Here is a 20,402-nt window from a genome sequence, read left to right as displayed (position 1 = left end):
AATTTAAAAGTTATTTTATATTCTTAGCCATATTAGCGGCAGAGTTCTGGGCTGGTCAGTCAATCAATCAATCGATCTGTTTGACAGGTGGGAAATGATACAGCAAGTCATAAAAAGTCAGCCGAGATTTTCTATCAATTGATTTCTGCTTTTTGAAGCAATTGTATGACTGTCAATAATTTTCCAACTTTATCCAAGAGGAAGTGATTTGGTGATTTGCAGGTGAAAAGCAAGCGGCAACTTCCAGGGCTCAAAAATGAAGCATCAACAGTGAAGAACCAGAAGCTGCAGTTCCTCTAACGACCACTAGAGTCTGGCTCCAACAGTGAGTCAGTCCCCATAGACTCCCATGTTAAAATGTCCAACTTTACAGCAGAAATAAACATGTTTACAGCCTGGTACAAAAACTGTTTTGGTCTCTAGAGCTAATTTCCTCCTTCATGACACCTGTTTATATAACTCACCTGTTTATATAACTCACCTGTTTACATTTTAGTAAGGACTAAAGTAATGGAGGATTGAGGGCGTGGCCTCTTTGAGTGACACGTGGGTGAGCGTATGCTTGACACAAACCACCACGCACCAAAGTCTCATCTCCACACATGCCCTTCCTCTTTGCTCATTTCTGGATTAGCTGGGAGTCAGGGACTGCCAAGATGGCGACAGTGGAGCAGCTCACTCTGAGCTTCAAAACTGTTCTTCAGAAACCTGTGGGTGACGTCACTAGAGGCTACGTCTATCTTTATTTAGAGTCTATGGATTTACCTAATTAAATAAAAGTTCTATATGGTTTTTGAATGGACTTGATGGTGTAAACTTGGAATATTGTTGTTTTCTGGTCAAAAGAAAAATCCTCACAGACTTTGATCTTTAGTCACCACCACACCACGTTTGACTTGACAATCCCATCATGCCATTGGTTTTGGGGCATGAGTTTGTTTTCCCTAAGCGATCTTCTTTCTTATTCCTAATTTGACTTTCTCTTAATTCTGCTTTTCCTTTTCTTCTCTGTCTCGCTCCGTCAGTCATCCTGCTTCCATTCCCTCGACCGCCTTACTTTCTCTTTTTCCCTCTCAGTTCCTCCTCCTCCTCCTCTCAGTGTTTCAGTCTATCTTTGTCTTCTGCTTCTCCTGTTTCCTCAAATGTCCTCCGATTCCCTCACCGTCGCCAGCTCCTCTTTTCTCTCGCTCCTCTCTCCCCTCTCTCATCTCCCCCCTCCCCTTTCCATCACATCCGTCCTCTCTTTCGTCTCATTCCTCCTGCCTCCCTGCCTTCAGAAACATCAGCGCTCACAGCGGGCTGTCGAACCTCCCGCAGTATCTACCCACGATTCCCCTCTCCTCATAATGAGGACGCCGGGCGATTGCGGTGCCGAGTTCAAACACTGAAAGCAGCAATTAAAGATGTTTATGAGTCAGTTTTGGTGAAGAGGTGAAACAGGGACTGTTGTGTTTGATGCTGCAGTCAGCTGAGGGGTTTCTTACATTTTGTTTTTATTATAATTCTGACACAAAGACTTTTTTTCTGCTTCTGCTGCAGCATCTGGTCAGAACTCCACTGGACCTCCACATCCTCAACTGTGATCAAAATAAAACAGACACGTCAACGCTCATCTAATGAACAGAAATCTGAACTGGTTGTTCTTCCTCTTTTCCACGCTCTACCAGCTGCACCAAACCATTCATAGCTCATATACTTTAATTTCCAAACCGAACATTTCAACAGAACCAGGAAGTTTTTTGCTTTTTTCACAACTCACTTTGCTTCATAAAACTAAGTCCTGAGAGATTTTGCTCCCTCCAGCACTTGAAAATAGTCAGTTATGTAATCATGGGATTATCTTTCAAAACAAAAATGTGATGAGTACATTCAGTTTGAGACTCACTGTAGTAAAGCTCAGACTGTATTGAGTTTTTCTGGCGATGGGGATTGGACAACGCTTCGCACACCGGTGGTTCGGCAGTTTACCACCATTTAAGTGGCGTAGTTATACAGCTCTTTCCTATAATTGACTGCAAGGTGAACGGTTATAAAGCAGTCGCATCAACCTTTTATAATTCAGGGTGTCGATTCGTCTTTGGGTCTCTCGTTCCCTCCTCTGGACCGACCATCCCCACTGTCACGTTTCCTGTCTCAGCCCTGTTTATTCTGGCCTCCGTCTCCTGCCACTTCTCCGTCCGCCCACCAGATGTCCTCACACTTTCCTCCCTATCTCAGTCACCTGACTGCCAGACCCACTTGCTCACCTGAGCTTCCCTGCCCACTCACACACCTGTTCCCAGCTTCCTAATTAACCCTTAAACCAGCCATTTCCACCACCTTCTGGGTAGATCGTCTGCTCACGTCTCTCCCTATGTGCCTGCTGCCTGACCTGTTGTCTCTACCTGTCCACCTGCTTACCTGCTTGTCCATCCATCTGTCTGTCTGTCTGGTCCTCTTCATTTCATCAATTAAAGCTCCTTCCCTGCACCTGCCTGCATGTGCTGCTTCCATCAACCCTAAGAGGGATTAGCTGGCAATGAGAAAAATACAGAATATCAACAAACTGATCCTGTTTCACATGTTGGAGACTCACATTGTAATCAAACTCATCCAAAACAACCAATTACTGAATGATTCAAACTCATTAAGAGAGTGACAAACTTCACCTCCCTGTATTTCAGACACTCAGACACCCTCCTGGAAACGGTCTCCTTCCTCGTTTGCAGGCAAATTTCATGAATAGTCAATAAGTTCAATGTATTTCCATAATGAGTTTTACTTTCATGCCAATATTTGAAATTTTTTTTTTTTTTTTTACATCAGAGTAGGCGTCATAATTTTCAAGTGCTGAAAATCTCATTTCAGAGTGGAACTTTAGAAATACAGAGATGGCTTCAGGGGTGCAGAGCACGGCAAACTTTCCATGAGGGCACAGACTGATTCATACGTTTCTGTCCATGATGCAAATCAGCAGGGAGACGAGATAACGAAGCCCTCCAAGATCAGTTAGTATAAGGAAAAAATTGATCAGGCTCCATCACAGAGAGGTCTGACTGAGGCCTGTGGTGCATTCGCTGACCTGACTGACCAACAGCTTCATCCATCCACAAGCCTATAAACCAGTCTGTTGTGATAGCAGGAAACTCGATCCATCAAGGGCACTTCGATGATTTTGCTGTCTATGTGCTGATGGGTGAGGAGGTAGGAGTTGTGGAGCACTACAGGTACTTGGATGTCCACTTGAACAGCTGACTGGACTGGAGGACCAGCATTGACATAAGCTGTGTTCAAATTCAGGGGCCCCATTCTTCGGAGGCTGCATTTGAAGACCGATTGCATCACAGCGGCGCGACTAGACTGTCCCATTTCGAAGGCTCCTTTAAATGTGGCCAAGAAATGTGTCCTCCTTTACCTGAGTACAGGAGCTCCAGCAGGTGGATCCTTCATGGCCCAACCTAGCCCAAGATTCAATCCAAACAACACCATCAGAGTCAGAGAATTACACTTCTAAACGTAAGTATTGGGTTTCAGCTCAGTTCAACAACTAATGGTACAACTGTTAAAACCACAAGTTTTTGTGAGGAAAAGTTGCGTGTTGTCAAGGTTGCTAGGCATCAGGATCCACACTTTGTGACACACTGGTAAGGCACTGGTATTTGCACAGCTGGTGACGCAAAGCAAAAAGCCGTAGACCAGTACGTCTCATTTCAGTTCGGCCTACGGCAACTAGAAGGATGCGGCCCCTGAATTGGGACACAGCTACTGTGAACAGGAAGGGGATGAACAGACTCGACTTTCACAGGAAGTTCAGATCTTTCTGCCAGAGATGCCAGAACGATAAATAAACTAATTCGCAAGGCCGCGACCATCATTGGTCAGAACCTGGCGACGATCAAGCCAGTGAGGAAGAGGAGGTCACTGAACAAACCCATCCCATCCCCTCCATGACTGCACTGACACTGTACAACAGCTTACCTGTGTACCAGGTGAACACACTGCTGCACTACCATCTGTACATACTTTTACTGCATATATTATACGATGCCTTTTGCAGGATTCTTATTGCACTCTAACCTATCTATCTATCTATCTATCTATCTGCCAACAATTGGAAATTGTCTAATCTCATTACAATTGTTTAAAGCAAATAAAAAGTAGACAGTAAAAGACTGAGATTGTGTTCTAAAGATAAATCTGGTGGGTTTTTTTAATGAGCAGAGAGTTGGCAGGTTCTTTGTTCTGCCTGACCTCCAGTTATGTTCTGATTTCTCCGATTAATACATCCTCAGCTGGAGTAAAGAAAAAAAACCCAAGCAGTTGCTGTGGGGTTTGGTTTAAGAAAACAAGTTGGAGTCAAAATATAAGGAGTGACAATCCTTATTTAACAAATCAGAGGGGTCTTTGAGGCATTACCCTCCTGTAGAAAACACAGTACCTTCGCTAAAACTGCAAAAAACCTCTAAGAAACTCTCCTTTTTCGTCATATCAAACAGTCGTGGTAGCGAGGGAGTTGGGGGAGCTGGTTTCAGAGCTGGATGCAGACAGCTGTCATGGAAACAGATGCCACTTTGTTCTCCTCGCCATCTTTGATTGTGACTCCTTCTGTGCCTCCTCCATCGACGGCGTGCTGAGCTCTGCTTCTCCTTGATGCCGGATCAGAAAGGAAGCAGCAGTGTAAACACCGTCTCGGGACTGGATGAAGAAATAATTTGATGATAAATGCTGGAGAGGAGAGTGGGAACCGGTCTTAAGAGCTGTGTTGACAACGCCATATGTAACAAGCAACTCAAGATTTCCCTGCCCAGGTATCAAAATATTGTCCTTCAGGGGTTCGTCAGTCATGGTAGTGGGTTGTAAAATAATGACTCAAAGAACCAAATAACTCGGATGTCACAGAAATAGAGACACGAATTCTAACAACATTGATATAATCTCAGCAAATTAGACATTCCTGAGTGACGTAGACATGACCCTGTGACACATTTCCTCAGCAACCAGATTCAACCTCTGAGACATGATTGCAGCAACTTTAATATGACCTCAGAGACTCAGACATTATGTCAACAACTCCAGACTTGACGTCAGCAACTTGGACATTCACTGTAAGACACAGTAAACTTTAAAATGAGCTTGCCAACTTCAGAGACTCAGACATTGACTTGGGGACTCGGACACGACCTTCGACATAAACTCTGAGACTTGGCCTTGATCTTGACAACTTGGACAAGACGTCAGCAACTTCAGACATCAACTCAGTGACTCGTATCTGGCTTCGGCAACATGAACATGAGCTTGGCCACTTAAACGTGACCCAAACAACTAAGAGATGATGTCAGGTAATCAGATATGACATCAAACATGAGCTTTCCAATTCAGAAATCATCTCAGCAATTCAAACATCACATCAGTGACCTGGACATGAGCTCTACAACTTAAACCTGATCTCAGCAACTTTGGACACTGGCTTAGTGACTCAGTGACTTTGGTGACTTTGACAAACATAGTGACTTAGCCGTGACCTCAGGGACTCAGACATCACCTCGTCAACCTGGATGATTGACCACAGCAGCTCAGACACGACTACAACACCACCGCGACTCAGATGCAATCTCTAACTTAGCGGGACTCAAATTGGAATTGGACTTGAGCGACTTGGTTACAAGACAACAGCGTGGCCGGGGCTCGTCTTCTCTCAAGCGAGAGAATATCTGCATGAAGTTTTCTTTCTTCCCCATCAGCACTGCGAGCACTTTAGCGAACATCCCCCGCTCTGTGTCAGACGGTTTGAGGTGTCAGAGAGTTCTTCAACCCCAGCAGAACATTCTGGTTTATTTTACACAGTGCTGGTCTAAAAATTGACAAAACCTGAAGTGTGAGCAGGATGTTTCTAATGTCTGGTTTGTTAAGTTTCTTTACAGTTTGCTCGGTCTTCCTCCCCTCCAGCAGGGCAGCGGCGGACTGATGCCAGAGCTCAGTCTGCTGAGGAGGCATGTGGGCATGTGTGTGTTGAGGAGGAGGAGTGCTAACAAGGCTCAGCCAGCGAGGAGGTGAAGCTGCTGAGGGGCGACCTTTGACCTCCTAGAGGCATTCTCTCTTAGACTGGGCTGCCTCTGGCGGGGTCGTGGTGGCCCACGCTTGCCGCGAGGCAGCGGTCGAGGTCAGAGCGAGGAACCCCGAGCCTCCGTCCTGCTGTTTCCAACATCGACACCGACCAATTGACCGGCTGCAGGAGGACGGAGGAGGAGGAGGAGGACGAAGAGGAGGAGGGGAGGAGGGGTGAGTATCTTAATTTCTCTCTCTTTCTTTTTCCATGAGCAGAAAGAAGATTATTTTTTCCCGAACGCGTACTGAAGGTCTGTCGAAGGGAAGGAGGGAAGTACGCGGATACTTCACTTTTGTGGAAGTAGCAACGGAACAATTTAGAAATGCTTCGTTACAAGTTAAAGTCCTCAAAAACTCACTTAAGAAAAGTATTAAAATTAGTACTCATTATGCAGAAAATTGCTCCTTTGATGGTTTTGTATTATATTATATGATGATGCATTAATGTGTAAGTGGCCTTTGGTTGTAATTAGTTGAGGTGGAGAAAATTTTAACTGCTTTATAAACTGTTTAATCTGGAAAACAGAGTAAATTATTACTGACTTCCTAAAAAAACTTACTGTCCTAAAACAAGTGAATAGAAAGTGTCTTTACAGTAAGAACACTCTATTCATCCTATTTTTAAATCAGTTTGTTTAAAAATTAAGTGTCTGCAGCTTGAAACAAGTAAAATCTAATGAAATTTGTTCTAGAAAATAAGTCCAACTTTTGCATTTGAAATGTAGTGAAGCAGAAGTAGAAAGTGGAATAAATAGAAATAAAGTTCTGAGTTTGAAAGTGGAGGCACAACATGAATTTGTAAAGATGGATCGACTGTGGGGAATGAAAGAAAAACACACTGAAATATGTCGCATGCTTCTTTAAAGCTCCAGTAGTTCATATTTTGAAAGAATCAAATGACCAACTCTGACTGTGAGGTGAAAGTTGAGTCATTAACAACTGCTCAGCGTTTTACTGTTAGTTTCAGCTTTACGTCACGTTACTGTTTCGGTTCTGTCACTGGCCTCGTTTCCCAGCAGCACCAGGCTCTGATAAAACCACGGGACAGCGTCAAACAGCAGAGACACACAGTCAGAGAGCGGCCGGTGAAGAGAGTGTGAACGTCGAGAACCTAAAGAGCCAGATGTTTTCCAGAGGAGGAGGTGGAGTCCAGATCAGAGCTAAAAGAAGAGTCAGTTATTAAACTTAAACTCCAATAGGTGATAACGTTGCTCCGTAAACAGCCCACTGTAAATACACTTCAGCCGTCACATGGTTACTGATTCATGTCTGTGGTTCATGGGTCGACCGTTCATCCATTTTTTTTCTGGCTGAGAAAACAATCTCACCATAAGGTCAATTTAGTGGCTGCTCCAGAGCTTTCAATCACATCACATGACTTTGATCAGCAGATGTAGCTGCTCAGTTGTCATGGATTTATAGATGTTCAAATTTCCAAATTGCATTTTAAGGACTTTGTGTCGATGACATTAGAACCTGCAGTTCATCTCTTTCACATTCATGTCACACACCAAACTACGGTGTCACTTCTCGGCTCTGTGATCATTAATATATACGTTACTTATATGAACAATTTACTTTAATTTCAGTTGAATGATTAACAAACTGGCGAAGCTAGTGGAGCTACATGTGAATTTCTAAGTCTGAGAAATACTCTGGGTTTAACTGAACTGTCTGTACATGTCCTCCTCTTCATATAATACTTATTTAATTCTAAGTTGTAATATAAACTCAGGTATTAAATATAAATCTCATCGTATTGAGCAGCTGCTGGTTTATTTAAGATGTTCTCTAGTGAACAAAATGCTTAGACGTTTCACACCACTTATTTCATTTTTGGATCTTTTTTTTTATTCCTTTGTTTATTTCTTTGTTTATTCATTATTATTAGTTTTTCAGTTTGTCTGGTTTTGTACTTTATGAATCGGCGTTCAGGTGTGTTGAGTGATTTATATGTTGTCTGTTAATATGGTGTGTGATTGGATCCCAGAGAGAACAAGCTCTGTTTTGATGCTCAAGAGGATTTAAATAAATGAAATGAAGCGTTCGCTGCGTTTCCACTGAAGGTTGTTGTTTTCACGCTGCCCAGGAGGAGACGACTCTCCGGCTTTGAACTGGACATATTCACAGAATCTCTCGCCACGCCGCCACACGACTAAGGTCAGTGATGTTTAGTGCCATCGCCTGTTTTAGAGTCTGTTGGTCAAACTGGGAACAAACATCTCCCAGTTTAATTTTGCAACTGGATTTTCAGGATTTAGATAGTTATAAAATCTCTTTCAATTCAGTTTCACTGTAATAAACTTTATTGACATGTGATTTAAAAACAACAATCCCCAAAGCAACGACACATATGAAACAATTTGTCAGTCAGAATTCAACCTGATCCGAGAATAAACCCTAAATCCTCTGATAATGACACGGAGCTCCTCCTGCTGGATGAAAGACGGTACTACAGGCAGACTGAGTAATCAATATAAAACACTAAAACCATACCACACACCCTTCCTCCTCTCTCTTCTAAATTCATTTCTACTTCCTGTTTCTTTTCCTCACCTGTCAGTGCTGTTTCCCTCATCTGCCTCCTCTCCTTCACTCCTCTGTCCTCGTCTCCTTCTCTCCTCACAAGGATTAATAAATAAAGTAAACAGAATCCTTGGAAGAAACCTCACACTGCCCGGCTTTGATTTCATGCTGCATCACAAAACACAAGCTGAAGCTTAAACTTTATTCAGAGCAGAAACACAAATTATCAACAACATTTAACAGTGAAACGGACAAACGCAGATTTCCCCCGCCGAGTCTCCGTTTAGTCACAAGTGCTGTTGCAAGGAGAAAAAAAAAAAAAAAAAAACAAACCTCCGAACCAGAGCACGGTCACATGATCAGTCCTGCAGTGGAGCTCTTTAATGGTAATCGTCTCTTTCATCATCCTACTGCTGTAAAGGCAGCGCCGCTCCTTCTTTCGACAGTCTGTCAGCCTCCTCGTTGCCTATGTAGCCGGCGTGACCGGGAATGTGCATCTGGAGGACGAGGAGGACGAGGAGGAAGAGTTTGAGGAAGAGAAAATCGTCAAATATCATCGTCTCACGTCAGTTTAAATCCATTGATAAACGTAATTAAACCCGTTATAATATCAAAGCACAGTGTTTTTAAACCTCGCTACACCGACTTTCACTCCGGATGTGTGCACTTGCAGATGTGGATCTTCCCTGTGCTGTCCACCATCATTACATACAGTGGCCACTTTATTAGGTACACCTGTACAATCTAATACAACAGCTGTGTCACCACTGCAGGTCACAGATGAAGATGGTGTTAAGCTGAACTACATGATACTGAAGTGTTTTCTATTCTATTTTGTCTTTTCCATTTACATACATGAGGGAGCAGAAAATTAGGAACGTCTCTGAACACAACAGCTGGAATGAACAACACTGTCGCTGTGACCTGAATGCTGAGTGAACACGTCTCTGACAGCATGAAAAGGCAGCTGTCAGAGACGGCAGCATAAAAGTGGCAGAGCAGTTGTATTGGGTTGCAGTAGACTGTACAGGTGTACCTAATAAAGTGGCCACTGATTGTATTTCTGTGTGAGGAAAATGATCAACACAATAATAGCAAACAAAAGGGGCAGAACTAGGGAACAAGTTAAAATCACTCAAAGAAGAAATGAGCCAGTGAAACAGGAATCAGCCGGTTTGGTGCAGGTTTGTTCACTCTGCAGAAAAAAGTTAAATCCTAATAATCTGCTGAGAAAACTTCCTCACACCAGCGTCACACTGGTTTTGTTTCCACCTTGTGAACCGGGTTTAATAAACAAACTGACACCTGCTTTTCATTCTGAATGTAATGTGCCTCTAGCGCCTCCTGTGGCCACTCCTCTGACTGTCTCACAGTTCAAGGTACTGATCTGCAAAAACAAAACCTGCAGCAAAATAGTAACTACAGGAAGACACAGCACAGACTCACTCACCAGTAACTTAACTCTCACAGTGTCACTGAACACATCACAGGTAACGATCCAACAGTCTCCTCTTTGGCTTCTTTCATGTTACATTTGGTTTCTGTTTATTTGTTTATTTGAATCTTTTAGCTCAAGATTAATCTCTGCAGTCACCACTCCAGGTTCAGGTTGTGTCGAACATTTAAGAGATAGAAAACAATGAACAGGAACAAACCAAACACACAGTTAAGATGAACAACTGCAGCGTCAGTTTTTATAACAACCATCCGTCAGTGTTTAGAAATCTCTGAGTATCATGAGGACAATATGTCTGCTTAAAGAAATATTGTCCACATGAATTTTTTTTTGTGGATTGTGGATTTTGTTTTTGTTTTACAGTCTTAACCACTGACTCTTCTTTGTGACCAGACTGTAAATATTCTTTTAAACCGTGCGATGCAGGTTGATATTTACCCAGACCACCTCCAGCTCTGAGTTCAGTCTGTCCAGCTTCACAAAGTCTTCTTTGTTGATGATCTGACCTCCAGATTTCAGCCTCCAGCCGTTCAGCTTCCAGCTCTTCACCCAGCTGGTCACACCTGCAGGAAACACGCCACATGAGTACGAGTATGATGGAGTGGAGCATCACACTGGTGCTGCAGGCAGCTACTTTCTGAGTTTCAGTCAGACTCCCAGACAAACGTTTGAAATGATTCATGTAAAAATCACGAAGGAAACATCAGGCTGAAATAAACCTGAATTATTCTTGATGTTCTCATTTGGTGAAATTCAAAAATCTGAACCTGAAACGTGTCGATAATGAACTCCAACACTTTCAATCAGAATTGGATTCAGCAGGTTCAATGTTCAGAACGTTTTTCTGTGACTCACCGTTGATCGTGAACTTGCTGTCGGTGTAAAGAACCAGCTTCTTGATGTTCAACTCTTTGGCTTGTTCCAGCGCTTTGCAGGCTGCCTGGTTTACACACACACACACGCACACGCACACGCACACACACACACACACACACACACACACACACACACACACACTTACAGCTATTAACACACGACTGTATCTTTGCAAGTGCGTGACAATTAGAAATATACAAAACTATGTTCATTTTGTAATATTTAGTGTCTGCTCATAACGAATTTTAAACCTTAAAAGCCTTTTTTATAACAGACTTGACTGCTGATGCGCTAATGTAAAATAATCTTTAAATCAGATTAAAAACACAACCTTAAACTCATCGTTTATCGTCTCTAAAATGTAGAAAATCCAGTTTGGAAATGTGTTTATGTAAACTTCTTCTAGTATACATTTTATTTCATATATGTGTCAGATGGATGTATGACGTCTGTCTGAGGCACGTCTGCAGAGATGTGATGGGAGGTGTTTACCTGCAGCTCTGCCCGCTGGTTGGTTTGTCTTCCCTCCAGCCGCTCTGCAACATTTCTGCAGGAAAAAAGCAATAACTGTGACAGACTGTTGGATTATTGACTTTTGAACATGTGTGTCTTCAGTTCAGTTCCAAGCTATAATATATGTATGTATGTATGTGTGTGTGTGTGTTCTCACTGTGGGTGGTTGTGGCCCCAGTAAACTCCGATGCCGGCTCGGGCTCCGCTCCTCCCATTGGCCGTGCAGCAGCCGTCAGTGTAAACGACCACAGCCTCGCCTGGACGGAGGGAGAACAGCACTGAGTTACGAGCTGCTGCAGTTCAGGTTTTAGTCGACGCCACTTTTTTCTATATCTAAAGTTTTACAGCCATCAGTATGTGTTTACCACATAACTACATCAGTTTACAGATAATCTACCCACCTTCTTACAACTCAGGATGGACAAAGAACTGAGTAAAAGCTTCACATCAATCATCTTTACATTTATCTGATTTCCTCAGACAGTTTGAAGATCTTACCCATGTATGTGAATCCATCTGTGCTTTCTGAAGATGAGCTTTCTGACTGTTTGACTCGTTTGGGGGGGGACACCACCTCGTCTTCTGAGTGACATCTCTTCTTACCCAGAGGGATGTACTCCAGAGCCTCCGGGCCTCTTTTAGGCAGAAGAGCGACGGCCGACTCCGCGCTCTGAGCTGCTGAAAACCAAAAACACACAGTTTGTTGTTATTTTTGTCACTTAAAATTAGAGAAATGCTGTGTTACAGGTTATATTTACAAATTTGCTGAATTTATGTCCAAATACAGTTTAGTGTTTTCTCCTCAGATGCATTGAGATGGTTGAGTTGAGTTTTCTGTATGGATGTACAGAAGAAAAGATTGACGCGTACCTTCCTTCACCTCTGGAGTTGCAGAAGGTTCGACTCCTCTGAAAAACGCCCAGGCATCTTTCTCTGATGCAAACTTCTTGAAAGAGGCAGATGGGAATTTCTCCACCTGACTCTTACATTCATCCCTGAATAACAGAACGAAACAGGAAAATAATGATCAATAATTCAAACTTCTTCACAGACCACAAATCACACAGTCACCCTCTGTTGAGCACCTCACACTGTGTGTTTTGAAGAAGGAAAATGAAATATATTGATATAAGCAGTTGCTAACGCGTTGTCCTCTATGCCGAATCAAAGTGTGGATTTTAATGATTACAAAATACTATTTAATTATAATTTTAGTGATGTTTTGTTTTGAAGAGGCTCAAACAGACGGTGAAACACCAGAAACCTTAATGGGATTTGGCATGTGACTCCTTGCGCTACAAAAAATGAACTTTGATCAGTGGCTTTGATTTTCTCTTATAAACAACCACGCTGACATTAAGCTGTGAACAGGCTCACCATGACTTGTAGACTCCAGGTTTGAATCCTTTCTTTACTGCGTAGTAAAACTTGCCCTTCGCCATGTCGTCGGCAGCGCTGCAGAAGCTCCTGCGTACTGCTCTGAAAAGACCAGGCAGTCTAAACATCACTCTCTGCCAAGAAACTGCCGTGAAACTGGAGCAGCTAACATCCTGATGCTGACTCACACAAAGTAAATTATAATTAAAACTCACTGGTCAGTCAGGATTCGGTGCTTGTTTTGCTTCGAAAAGCCGAAAGGCGCCGGTAAATGTGGGATGAACTGAGCAGTCAAAACTAGCTACTTCCTACTAGCTAGCTAGCTAGCTAGTAGCTATCTGTGTCTCACAAAAGTTACACAGCCGCCCAAAAAGGATTAATAATAAACATGACAGCACCGTCACCAATCGTGTGGCCCTCTAAACCATAAATTAAACGTTTGTTTCAAACCCGAAAAGCGCAGTCACAAAGAAAACAGAAAAAAAGGTAATGTTGACAACGGTTAATAAGCGCTCGTGTCGTGCTCTCCACAAACTCTCGCGATGTTCTTCTTCTTTTTAGCTTTTTTTTTTTACGGAGGTTGGCAACCAGTGTAATAGGTGTATACTCTCGCGATGTTTTGGTGTTGCATTCAGACATATCGTTTAAATCGTAATTACGACCCACGATTGAGGGATAACCTAAATTTCTGATATCACAAAAATAAATAAATTAAATTTTTTTTAAAAAATTCAGGTAACTCCCACTTTATGGAAAGAACTACCGGCATGTCAAAACACTGTGGGCAGGATATCAACACTAATACAAGTTCGGATAATTCTGCAGGCTTTATCCACTGTTTGTGTCTGGCTTCTGCTACCAATACATAAACACAAGGGAGTATCGGCTGCTTTTCCTATTGTCCCCTGAATGCAGCATTATCATTCAATGCGCGACTCTAAGCAGCTCTCGCGATACTTGCTGGGCTCGCTCGCATTGGATTAATACAACTCTCGCGATGCTCCGGTCTCTTCCTTGGCCGTCGTTGACAGAGGTTAGTCGTGCTGTTTTCCAGTGGCCAGACTTTTCTGAACCAAAATGTCTTTTAACTTAGTTAAATTGTTAAATACACGCACCGTAAACATTGTTAAGGCTTTGATACCTTAGATTATGTGGCTTGTGGCGGCGGATGGCTGATTTATAGCACAAAATAGAGCATAGTAGAATCGGTCCGGTGAATGGGTCCTGGTGATGGGGTGCAGTTAGCAGGCCCTGCATGTGTTCAGCCCAGGAGAAGGTGGTGGACTGGATCTATTAATCTCTGTTCATGGGTCTTTTTATGGAAAGTAAAACAAGATACTGCAGTTTTTCTACTTAAAATCTCCGTCTAATTCTAGCAGGGCAAAAAATGACAGCCGGCTAAGCTATAATAGCTAAAGTTGCCTTACCTTAGTTAACCTGAAGTGTTTTTGTTAACAGAGTCTGATTTCTTCATTTTACCGGCTCTAGATTTGTGTGTTTTTTGTCCTGAAGTTTAATATTTTTGTTCTAATATCACATACTTGCGTGTTAGCCCGCAGCTCCCAGTTAGCATCGAGCTGGTATGTGTGTTAGCTCAGCGCGGTTCATGCTGGTTTGATAGGGACTCCTCCAGGATTCATGTCAGTCCGGTGCGTTCAAAGATCCCAGGATTGTATGTGTATTTGACCCACATGTCTTTATTTCTCTGTGCAGAGACAAAGGCCATGTTCAGTACCAGCGCCAAAATAGTGAAGCCTAATGGCGAGAAGCCAGACGAGTTCGAGTCTGGGATCTCCCAGGTAAGAAGACCAGGGTTCAGATCATGTTAACTTTAAACTGGAGGGGAGCAGCTGTGAGTTAAAGTGATTGATTGATAGATAGTTGTGTGAAGTGATGCTGTAAGAGTCAACATCACCCTGTAGACAACATGTAGAAAAAGTCATTGCATTATAAAAATGTTTTGATGCTTTTCTTGCATGAGTTCACTCTTATCACCAATATTAACTGAACTTGGATATTTAAGGATGTTTGGACAAAAGTTAAACTCCACTCTCAGCCCACATGGTACAAGTTTTCAAATAGTTTAAGTTGAATGCTGGAAGCAATTAATATCTATACATGTATTTCTTCTTCTGTATATTAAAATGTACAGTACTGTGTGAAAGGATTTAGATACTTGCCTTCAACAATAATGCTGTGAAAAGCCTAAATTTATCAGCTGAGTTCAAAGTGCAGTAAACAGAAAATCAAAGCACCAGTTCTCCTCAGTTCAGCTGTGGATTCAGGTTGTCTCTGTGTCTTCATGTGATCCCAGACTGACTCCATGATGTTGAGTTCAGGGCCCTTTGGGGGCCAGAACCTGCAGGATGGATAATGCCTATAATGTTTGCACAGTACTGTTCATCATCAACAGACGAGATCCACTGAACTTGACTGACCGTCACAGTTTTTAGGCCTGAGTCAGATCAGAAACTAAACCTTAAATACCACGAGCCTCTGTAAATGTGTTCAGCGAGTTGCTTTTAAACTGTAAAGATACAGATGTTTGAGGCTGATTGCACTGTGTCTCTCTGCAGGCTCTGCTCGAGCTGGAGATGAACTCTGACCTGAAGGCTCAGCTGAGAGAGCTGAACATCACTGCAGCAAAGGTAGGAGCTTTTCTTTTCTTTAAATGAAATCTGGGCTGAGAAGCTGTTATTTATCTGAAAATATTGAAATGGAAACATCCTGTCTGACGTGGACACCCAGCGAGTTGCTCTCCTGGCTCTGTCCTGGTGGCGTATGGGAGCGTAGCTCTGAGCTGAGACGTACAGTCCCGTTCCACAACGTCGGAGACAAAGCTCTGTCCCCGGCCGCCGGCCGGTGAGGACGGGCGTCCTGCATATTCCTACATCTTCCCAGAGTCCTTTGGGGGCCGTGACTGGGGAGCTAAACCATGCAGTGCACATTGATTTACATCAAGATGTGACCTATAATGTGGATGTTGTAGTAACAATGATCTGCAGCTAGTTATGTAAATATAAATGATCCTTTTGTCATTTCCACTGAAGTTTTGTAATTCCTGAAATCCACTTCACTTGTTTACCTGGTACCTCTGCAGCTCTTGAATGATGTTGGTTTCTTGCATCAGCTCAAGCAGATGAACAATCCTGGTGCTGGATTGGAGCGGAGACGTTCGGCTGCGTTTTTCTGTCCTTGAAACTAAAGTCTTTAGTGTTTATGTCTCCAGGAAATCGAAGTTGGTGGCAGCAGGAAAGCCATTATCATCTTCGTTCCCGTTCCTCAGCTGAAATCCTTCCAGAAGATTCAGGTGCGTCTGGTGAGGGAGCTGGAGAAGAAGTTCAGTGGAAAGCACGTTGTCTTCATTGCACAGGTGAGGATGATGATGATGATGTCCACCTCGGGTTCAAGTGGGAGATGTGAACTGTTCTCTACAGTGTTTTTGCTGTGGTGACGTTACACATGTAGAAATATGAGTGTGATTGTTGTGATAGTTTGAGCTGCAGGAGCCTGTTGAGTCTGTTTCTGTCCGACGTGGACACCCAGCGAGTTGCTCTCCTGGCTCTGTCCTGGTGGCGTATGGGAGCGTAGCTCTGAGCTGAGACGTACAGTCCCGTTCCACAACGTCGGAGACAAAGTTCTGTCCCCGGCCATCGGCCGGTGAGGACGGGCGTCCTGCATATTCCTACATCTTCCCAGAGTCCTTTTGGGGCCGTGACTGGGGAGCTAAACCATGCAGTGCACATTGATTTACATCAAGATGTGACCTATACTGTGTATGTTGTAGTAACAATGATCTGCAGCCAGTTTAGAGGAATTGTCTTTTCCACATCAGGGTTTGACCGAAGAGGCTGTTCAAAAAACAAACTGAATATTTCCCCTGACAGCTTAGCGTTCTGATGGCAACGTGACGTTCACGCTGTACAGAGCGTCTTCTGGTGAAAGTCTGAAACTTGAGAGGAAACACTTGTTTGTTAATGAAGCAGGTTTCTGACTTTGTAAATCCAGGAGAAACGGGTGTAAGCAGGTTGTAACGTGTGTTGACCCAGAACATCAGTCTGAACCACATTCATTTAGTTCATCAATATTTTAATCCTGTTTGTAAATGTTTGAATCATGACTGGAGATTAATCTGAGGATGTTTTCGACTTTCAGAGGAGAATTCTGCCCAAACCCACCAGGAAAAGCCGCACAAAGAATAAGCAGAAGCGTCCCAGGAGGTGAGTCACATTATCTTCCATATCATCAATGAATAAATCTATTAATATAGATGTTTTCTATAAACGTCCTCTTCTGGTTGTCACTGCTGCTCCCATCTGCAGTTGTATAATCACTGTTACAGGCAGCGGAGCTGATCAATAAGCAAAACCTCAAAATGAAGAAGAAAAACTATTGAAGCAATCGACAAAATGATTTAAGTAATTTTCTTTAAAATACAGATAATCCCCTGCTTCCAGCTTCTCATGGAAATATCTTTTTTTATTCTGATGGGAAACTGAAAGTCTGTTGAACAATAACTTCTTTAAAGATATTTGATGTAAATCAATCGACTTGACTTGACAGGAGATTGTGATAAGATTCAGTTTCACATTAAACAAAGAAGCAGCAAATCTCCACATTTTAAAAACAATGTTTTACTTAAATGACTTAGTGATTTTATCTCTTTAAAGTCGTTAATTCATAGTGATTGAGTCAGAAATGGTTGATTTTCCTCAGTAAAACTCTGAATGTTCTTTAAAGTCTGAAAATTATTTTCAACTATTTGGGAAGAAAAGTTGTTTTTATATTAAATTTGTGCTGAAACTGATGAGGCATCTGAGATGATGATTGTCGTTTAAAATTACAAACCCAGTCTTTGTCCGACGTGGACACCCAGCGAGTTGCTCTCCTGGCTCTGTCCTGGTGGCGTATGGGAGCGTAGCTCTGAGCTGAGACGTACAGTCCCGTTCCACAACGTCGGAGACAAAGCTCTGTCCCCGGCCATCGGCCGGTGAGGACGGGCGTCCTGCATATTCCTACATCTTCCCAGAGTCCTTTTGGGGCCGTGACTGGGGAGCTAAACCATGCAGTGCACAACATCTGTTAAAAGACGAGTTAAGACTTGGAAGCAAATACAATGTGAAATGAATGATTTTATATTTGCATAAGATTCTTGAACTGTTTTTGCCTGAGCTGCTGATTTGGGCTCCAAATAAAGAATGTAGTTAAAAATAAGATGGTGAAGAGTGAAGATCTTCTGTTTACATTTAAAACATTGTTAAGTTATTCAGCTGTTTGGTTTTGATAACTGATCAATTATTGAATCGAAGCGTCAAAGTAAAACTTTCTGGTTAAATTTCTGAAAAATCTCTGGACAAAACAAACGTCACCTCAGACTCTGAGGATTTGATTGTTTCCTGTTTTATGAACCAAATGATCAAAAGTGAAAACAATGAGCAGATTAATCAATCAAAAACCACGAGTTTCAGCCCTGATTTAATTTACAGTTGAATGAAATAAAGAAACAAACCGTGAACATTAATCGACTGTCAAAACATTTGCAGATTAATCTTTATATTTGTCGAATTATTGATTGATTCATCAGAAAGGCAGGTGGCTGCTGTTCAGTATTAACATTACTTCTTTGCTCCGCCTCCAGCCGTACTCTGACCGCGGTCCACGACGCCATCTTGGAGGACTTGGTGTTCCCTAGTGAGATCGTGGGTAAGAGGATCAGAGTCAAACTGGACAGCAGCCGACTCATCAAGGTCCACCTGGACAAGGCTCAGCAGAACAACGTCGAACACAAAGTGAGTGTCGTGTCAGCCAATCACAAAGCAGTCTGTGGTTTCATTGGCTGGAGTAGTGTGACCCGACGTGGACACCCAGCGAGTTGCTCTCCTGGCTCTGTCCTGGTGGCGTATGGGAGCGTAGCTTTGAGCTGAGACGTACAGTCCCGTTCCACAACGTCGGAGACAAAGCTCTGTCCCCGGCCATCGGCCGGTGAGGACGGGCGTCCTGCATATTCCTACATCTTCCCAGAGTCCTTTGGGGGCCGTGACTGGGGAGCTAAACCATGCAGTGCACATTGATTCACACTGTTTATGTTTTACATGTAGCTGAGGTTCGACTGAAGAACAGAACGTTGAGTCTGAATTAGTCGGTCTGTCCATCAGCAGAAAAGAAACGTATCATTATTATTATTATCATTATCATTATAAATTGGCTGCGACTGGAGCTTCTAAATAATCAAGTTAAGACACGAGTCTGTAACTTGTTTTAATCTCAGCCTGACCATGAAACTGCAGAATGATCAAATCAAACCTGGTTAACGTTTGTTTCCTGTCTTTCAGGTGGAGACTTTCTCTGGTGTGTACAAGAAGCTCACAGGCAAAGACGTCGTGTTTGAATTCCCAGAATTCCAGCTGTAAATGCAGATGACAAAATAAATTTGTTTACTGTCACTTTGACGTTTGTCTTGTTCTTGTAGAGGAAATGATCCTGTGGTCACAGATTTGTGTGTTTTGCTTTTTTTTTTTAATCTGAAAGTATGAAATTAGTTTGTTTTGTTTTTTTTTTCTTCCTGCCTTGTTTGTTTTTATTAACGAGGTTCAGCTGCAGGATCCTCCGGCCGCTCTGCAGTAACTCATGAGCTCTGCAGCTTCACGAGGCCGAGCATTGTGTCTTTGGAAATTCAGATATTCAGTTTAATATGTGACGTAGTGAAATGACACACGAGTGAACAAGCTGTGAGTGTTTACTGCAGAAATACAACAAAACTATAAAATACAAAGGAATAACATTAATTAAACAAACACATTAGATTCCATCATGTAGAACATTTGAAAACGAGTTGAAACCATGAGCAGAGGAGCTGCTCAGTGTTCCTGCAGTAAACTCAGACTCCTGTTTGTTCGTAAACTCCCAGCAGGCTGTAGGACACAATGTTTCCATGACAACACATAGTGACTTGGTTAGGGGTGGGGCTAATGTGCATGGAACCAATCAGGACTTAGTAGGTGGCAGCATCACGAAAGACTAAAGTCCTATGAATCTGGTCCTGAATCTGTGGCCTCATCACTCCACGATGACATATTCATTCATTCATTTCCCACAGTTCAGTTCTGACACCAACAGACTCCTCTGACATTAAAGGTTCCTTCAGTCTGACGTCCAAACTTTCCCGCTCAGTTTGAAACCTGAATCTGTGTCCAGAGTCTGAATGAGACTCGCTGGTCTGAGGTCGTAGTGTGAACCTCAGGAGAGACATAGAAAAGAATAAAGGAAATAAAAGCAGGAAGAAACAAGTAAATAGAAAATGTGGAAATATTAAGACACTTGTTTTTACTCTCTTGCCTTCAAGGGAGACAAAGTATTTTTTAATTTATTTGTCATTATATTTCCAAATGTTTGTATTTACTTATTTATCCTTTTATTTATTCCTGCTTTTACTCCTGTGACTCGATGCCAGTGAGCGGGAAGCTGCTGAAAGACTGAATCCACGAGCTCTGTTCTAATCACTGTTTTATACTTAACGTCAATTTAAAGAAGCAAATTGTGTGTTTGGATATTTTAAAAAACAACAGTGATC

The 20,402-nt window shown here is 42.6% G+C and overlaps 3 protein-coding genes and 4 non-coding genes across 9 annotated transcripts in view; 5 read left to right on the top strand and 2 right to left on the bottom strand.

Annotated features, from left to right (window-relative positions):
- Positions 1 to 8,798: 8,798 nt before the first annotated feature.
- On the bottom strand, positions 8,799 to 13,390 carry rnaseh1 (ribonuclease H1). Of its 3 annotated transcripts, XM_056404730.1 has the most exons (9): positions 13,048 to 13,390; positions 12,833 to 12,934; positions 12,326 to 12,450; positions 11,954 to 12,133; positions 11,613 to 11,712; positions 11,435 to 11,489; positions 10,922 to 11,006; positions 10,505 to 10,629; positions 8,799 to 9,107 (listed from the first exon to the last, which is right to left on the bottom strand). In XM_056404730.1, the coding sequence occupies exons 2-9, from the start codon at positions 12,895 to 12,897 to the stop codon at positions 9,018 to 9,020; spliced, it is 825 nt and encodes a 274-aa protein (XP_056260705.1). In that variant the 5' UTR covers positions 12,898 to 12,934; positions 13,048 to 13,390; the 3' UTR covers positions 8,799 to 9,017. The 3 variants fall into 3 exon arrangements, with proteins under 3 accessions (XP_056260705.1, XP_056260702.1, XP_056260704.1); XM_056404727.1 differs by having other exon boundaries at positions 12,833 to 13,390; XM_056404729.1 differs by having other exon boundaries at positions 11,954 to 12,130; positions 12,833 to 13,390.
- A 1,085-nt stretch (positions 13,391 to 14,475) lies between these two features.
- On the top strand, positions 14,476 to 19,275 carry rps7 (ribosomal protein S7). Its single transcript, XM_056404731.1, has 6 exons — positions 14,476 to 14,631; positions 15,409 to 15,480; positions 16,062 to 16,205; positions 16,988 to 17,052; positions 18,471 to 18,621; positions 19,165 to 19,275. The coding sequence occupies exons 1-6, from the start codon at positions 14,524 to 14,526 to the stop codon at positions 19,240 to 19,242; spliced, it is 618 nt and encodes a 205-aa protein (XP_056260706.1). The 5' UTR covers positions 14,476 to 14,523; the 3' UTR covers positions 19,243 to 19,275.
- LOC130160867 (small nucleolar RNA SNORA73 family) lies at positions 15,564 to 15,782 on the top strand. The gene has a single exon (XR_008826068.1). It is a non-coding gene; the product is annotated as a small nucleolar RNA SNORA73 family (small nucleolar RNA).
- LOC130160865 (small nucleolar RNA SNORA73 family) lies at positions 16,362 to 16,580 on the top strand. The gene has a single exon (XR_008826067.1). It is a non-coding gene; the product is annotated as a small nucleolar RNA SNORA73 family (small nucleolar RNA).
- On the top strand, positions 17,692 to 17,910 carry LOC130160863 (small nucleolar RNA SNORA73 family). Its single transcript, XR_008826065.1, has one exon. It is a non-coding gene; the product is annotated as a small nucleolar RNA SNORA73 family (small nucleolar RNA).
- On the top strand, positions 18,684 to 18,902 carry LOC130160864 (small nucleolar RNA SNORA73 family). The gene has a single exon (XR_008826066.1). It is a non-coding gene; the product is annotated as a small nucleolar RNA SNORA73 family (small nucleolar RNA).
- A 277-nt stretch (positions 19,276 to 19,552) lies between the features above and the next one.
- LOC130187281 (interactor protein for cytohesin exchange factors 1-like) overlaps positions 19,553 to 20,402 on the bottom strand; it is an 8,054-nt gene continuing 7,204 nt past the window's right edge. The window contains exon 9 of the mRNA XM_056404726.1: positions 19,553 to 20,402. This exon is cut by the window's right edge and continues 388 nt beyond it. The gene's annotated coding sequence lies outside the window, so the exon portion shown is untranslated.

Source organism: Seriola aureovittata, chromosome 19 (genome assembly GCF_021018895.1).
Source record: "Seriola aureovittata isolate HTS-2021-v1 ecotype China chromosome 19, ASM2101889v1, whole genome shotgun sequence".
Classification (NCBI taxonomy): domain Eukaryota; kingdom Metazoa; phylum Chordata; class Actinopteri; order Carangiformes; family Carangidae; genus Seriola; species Seriola aureovittata.
Note: the sequence above shows the minus strand (reverse complement) of the source record. Positions and strands in the feature narration are given on the sequence as shown.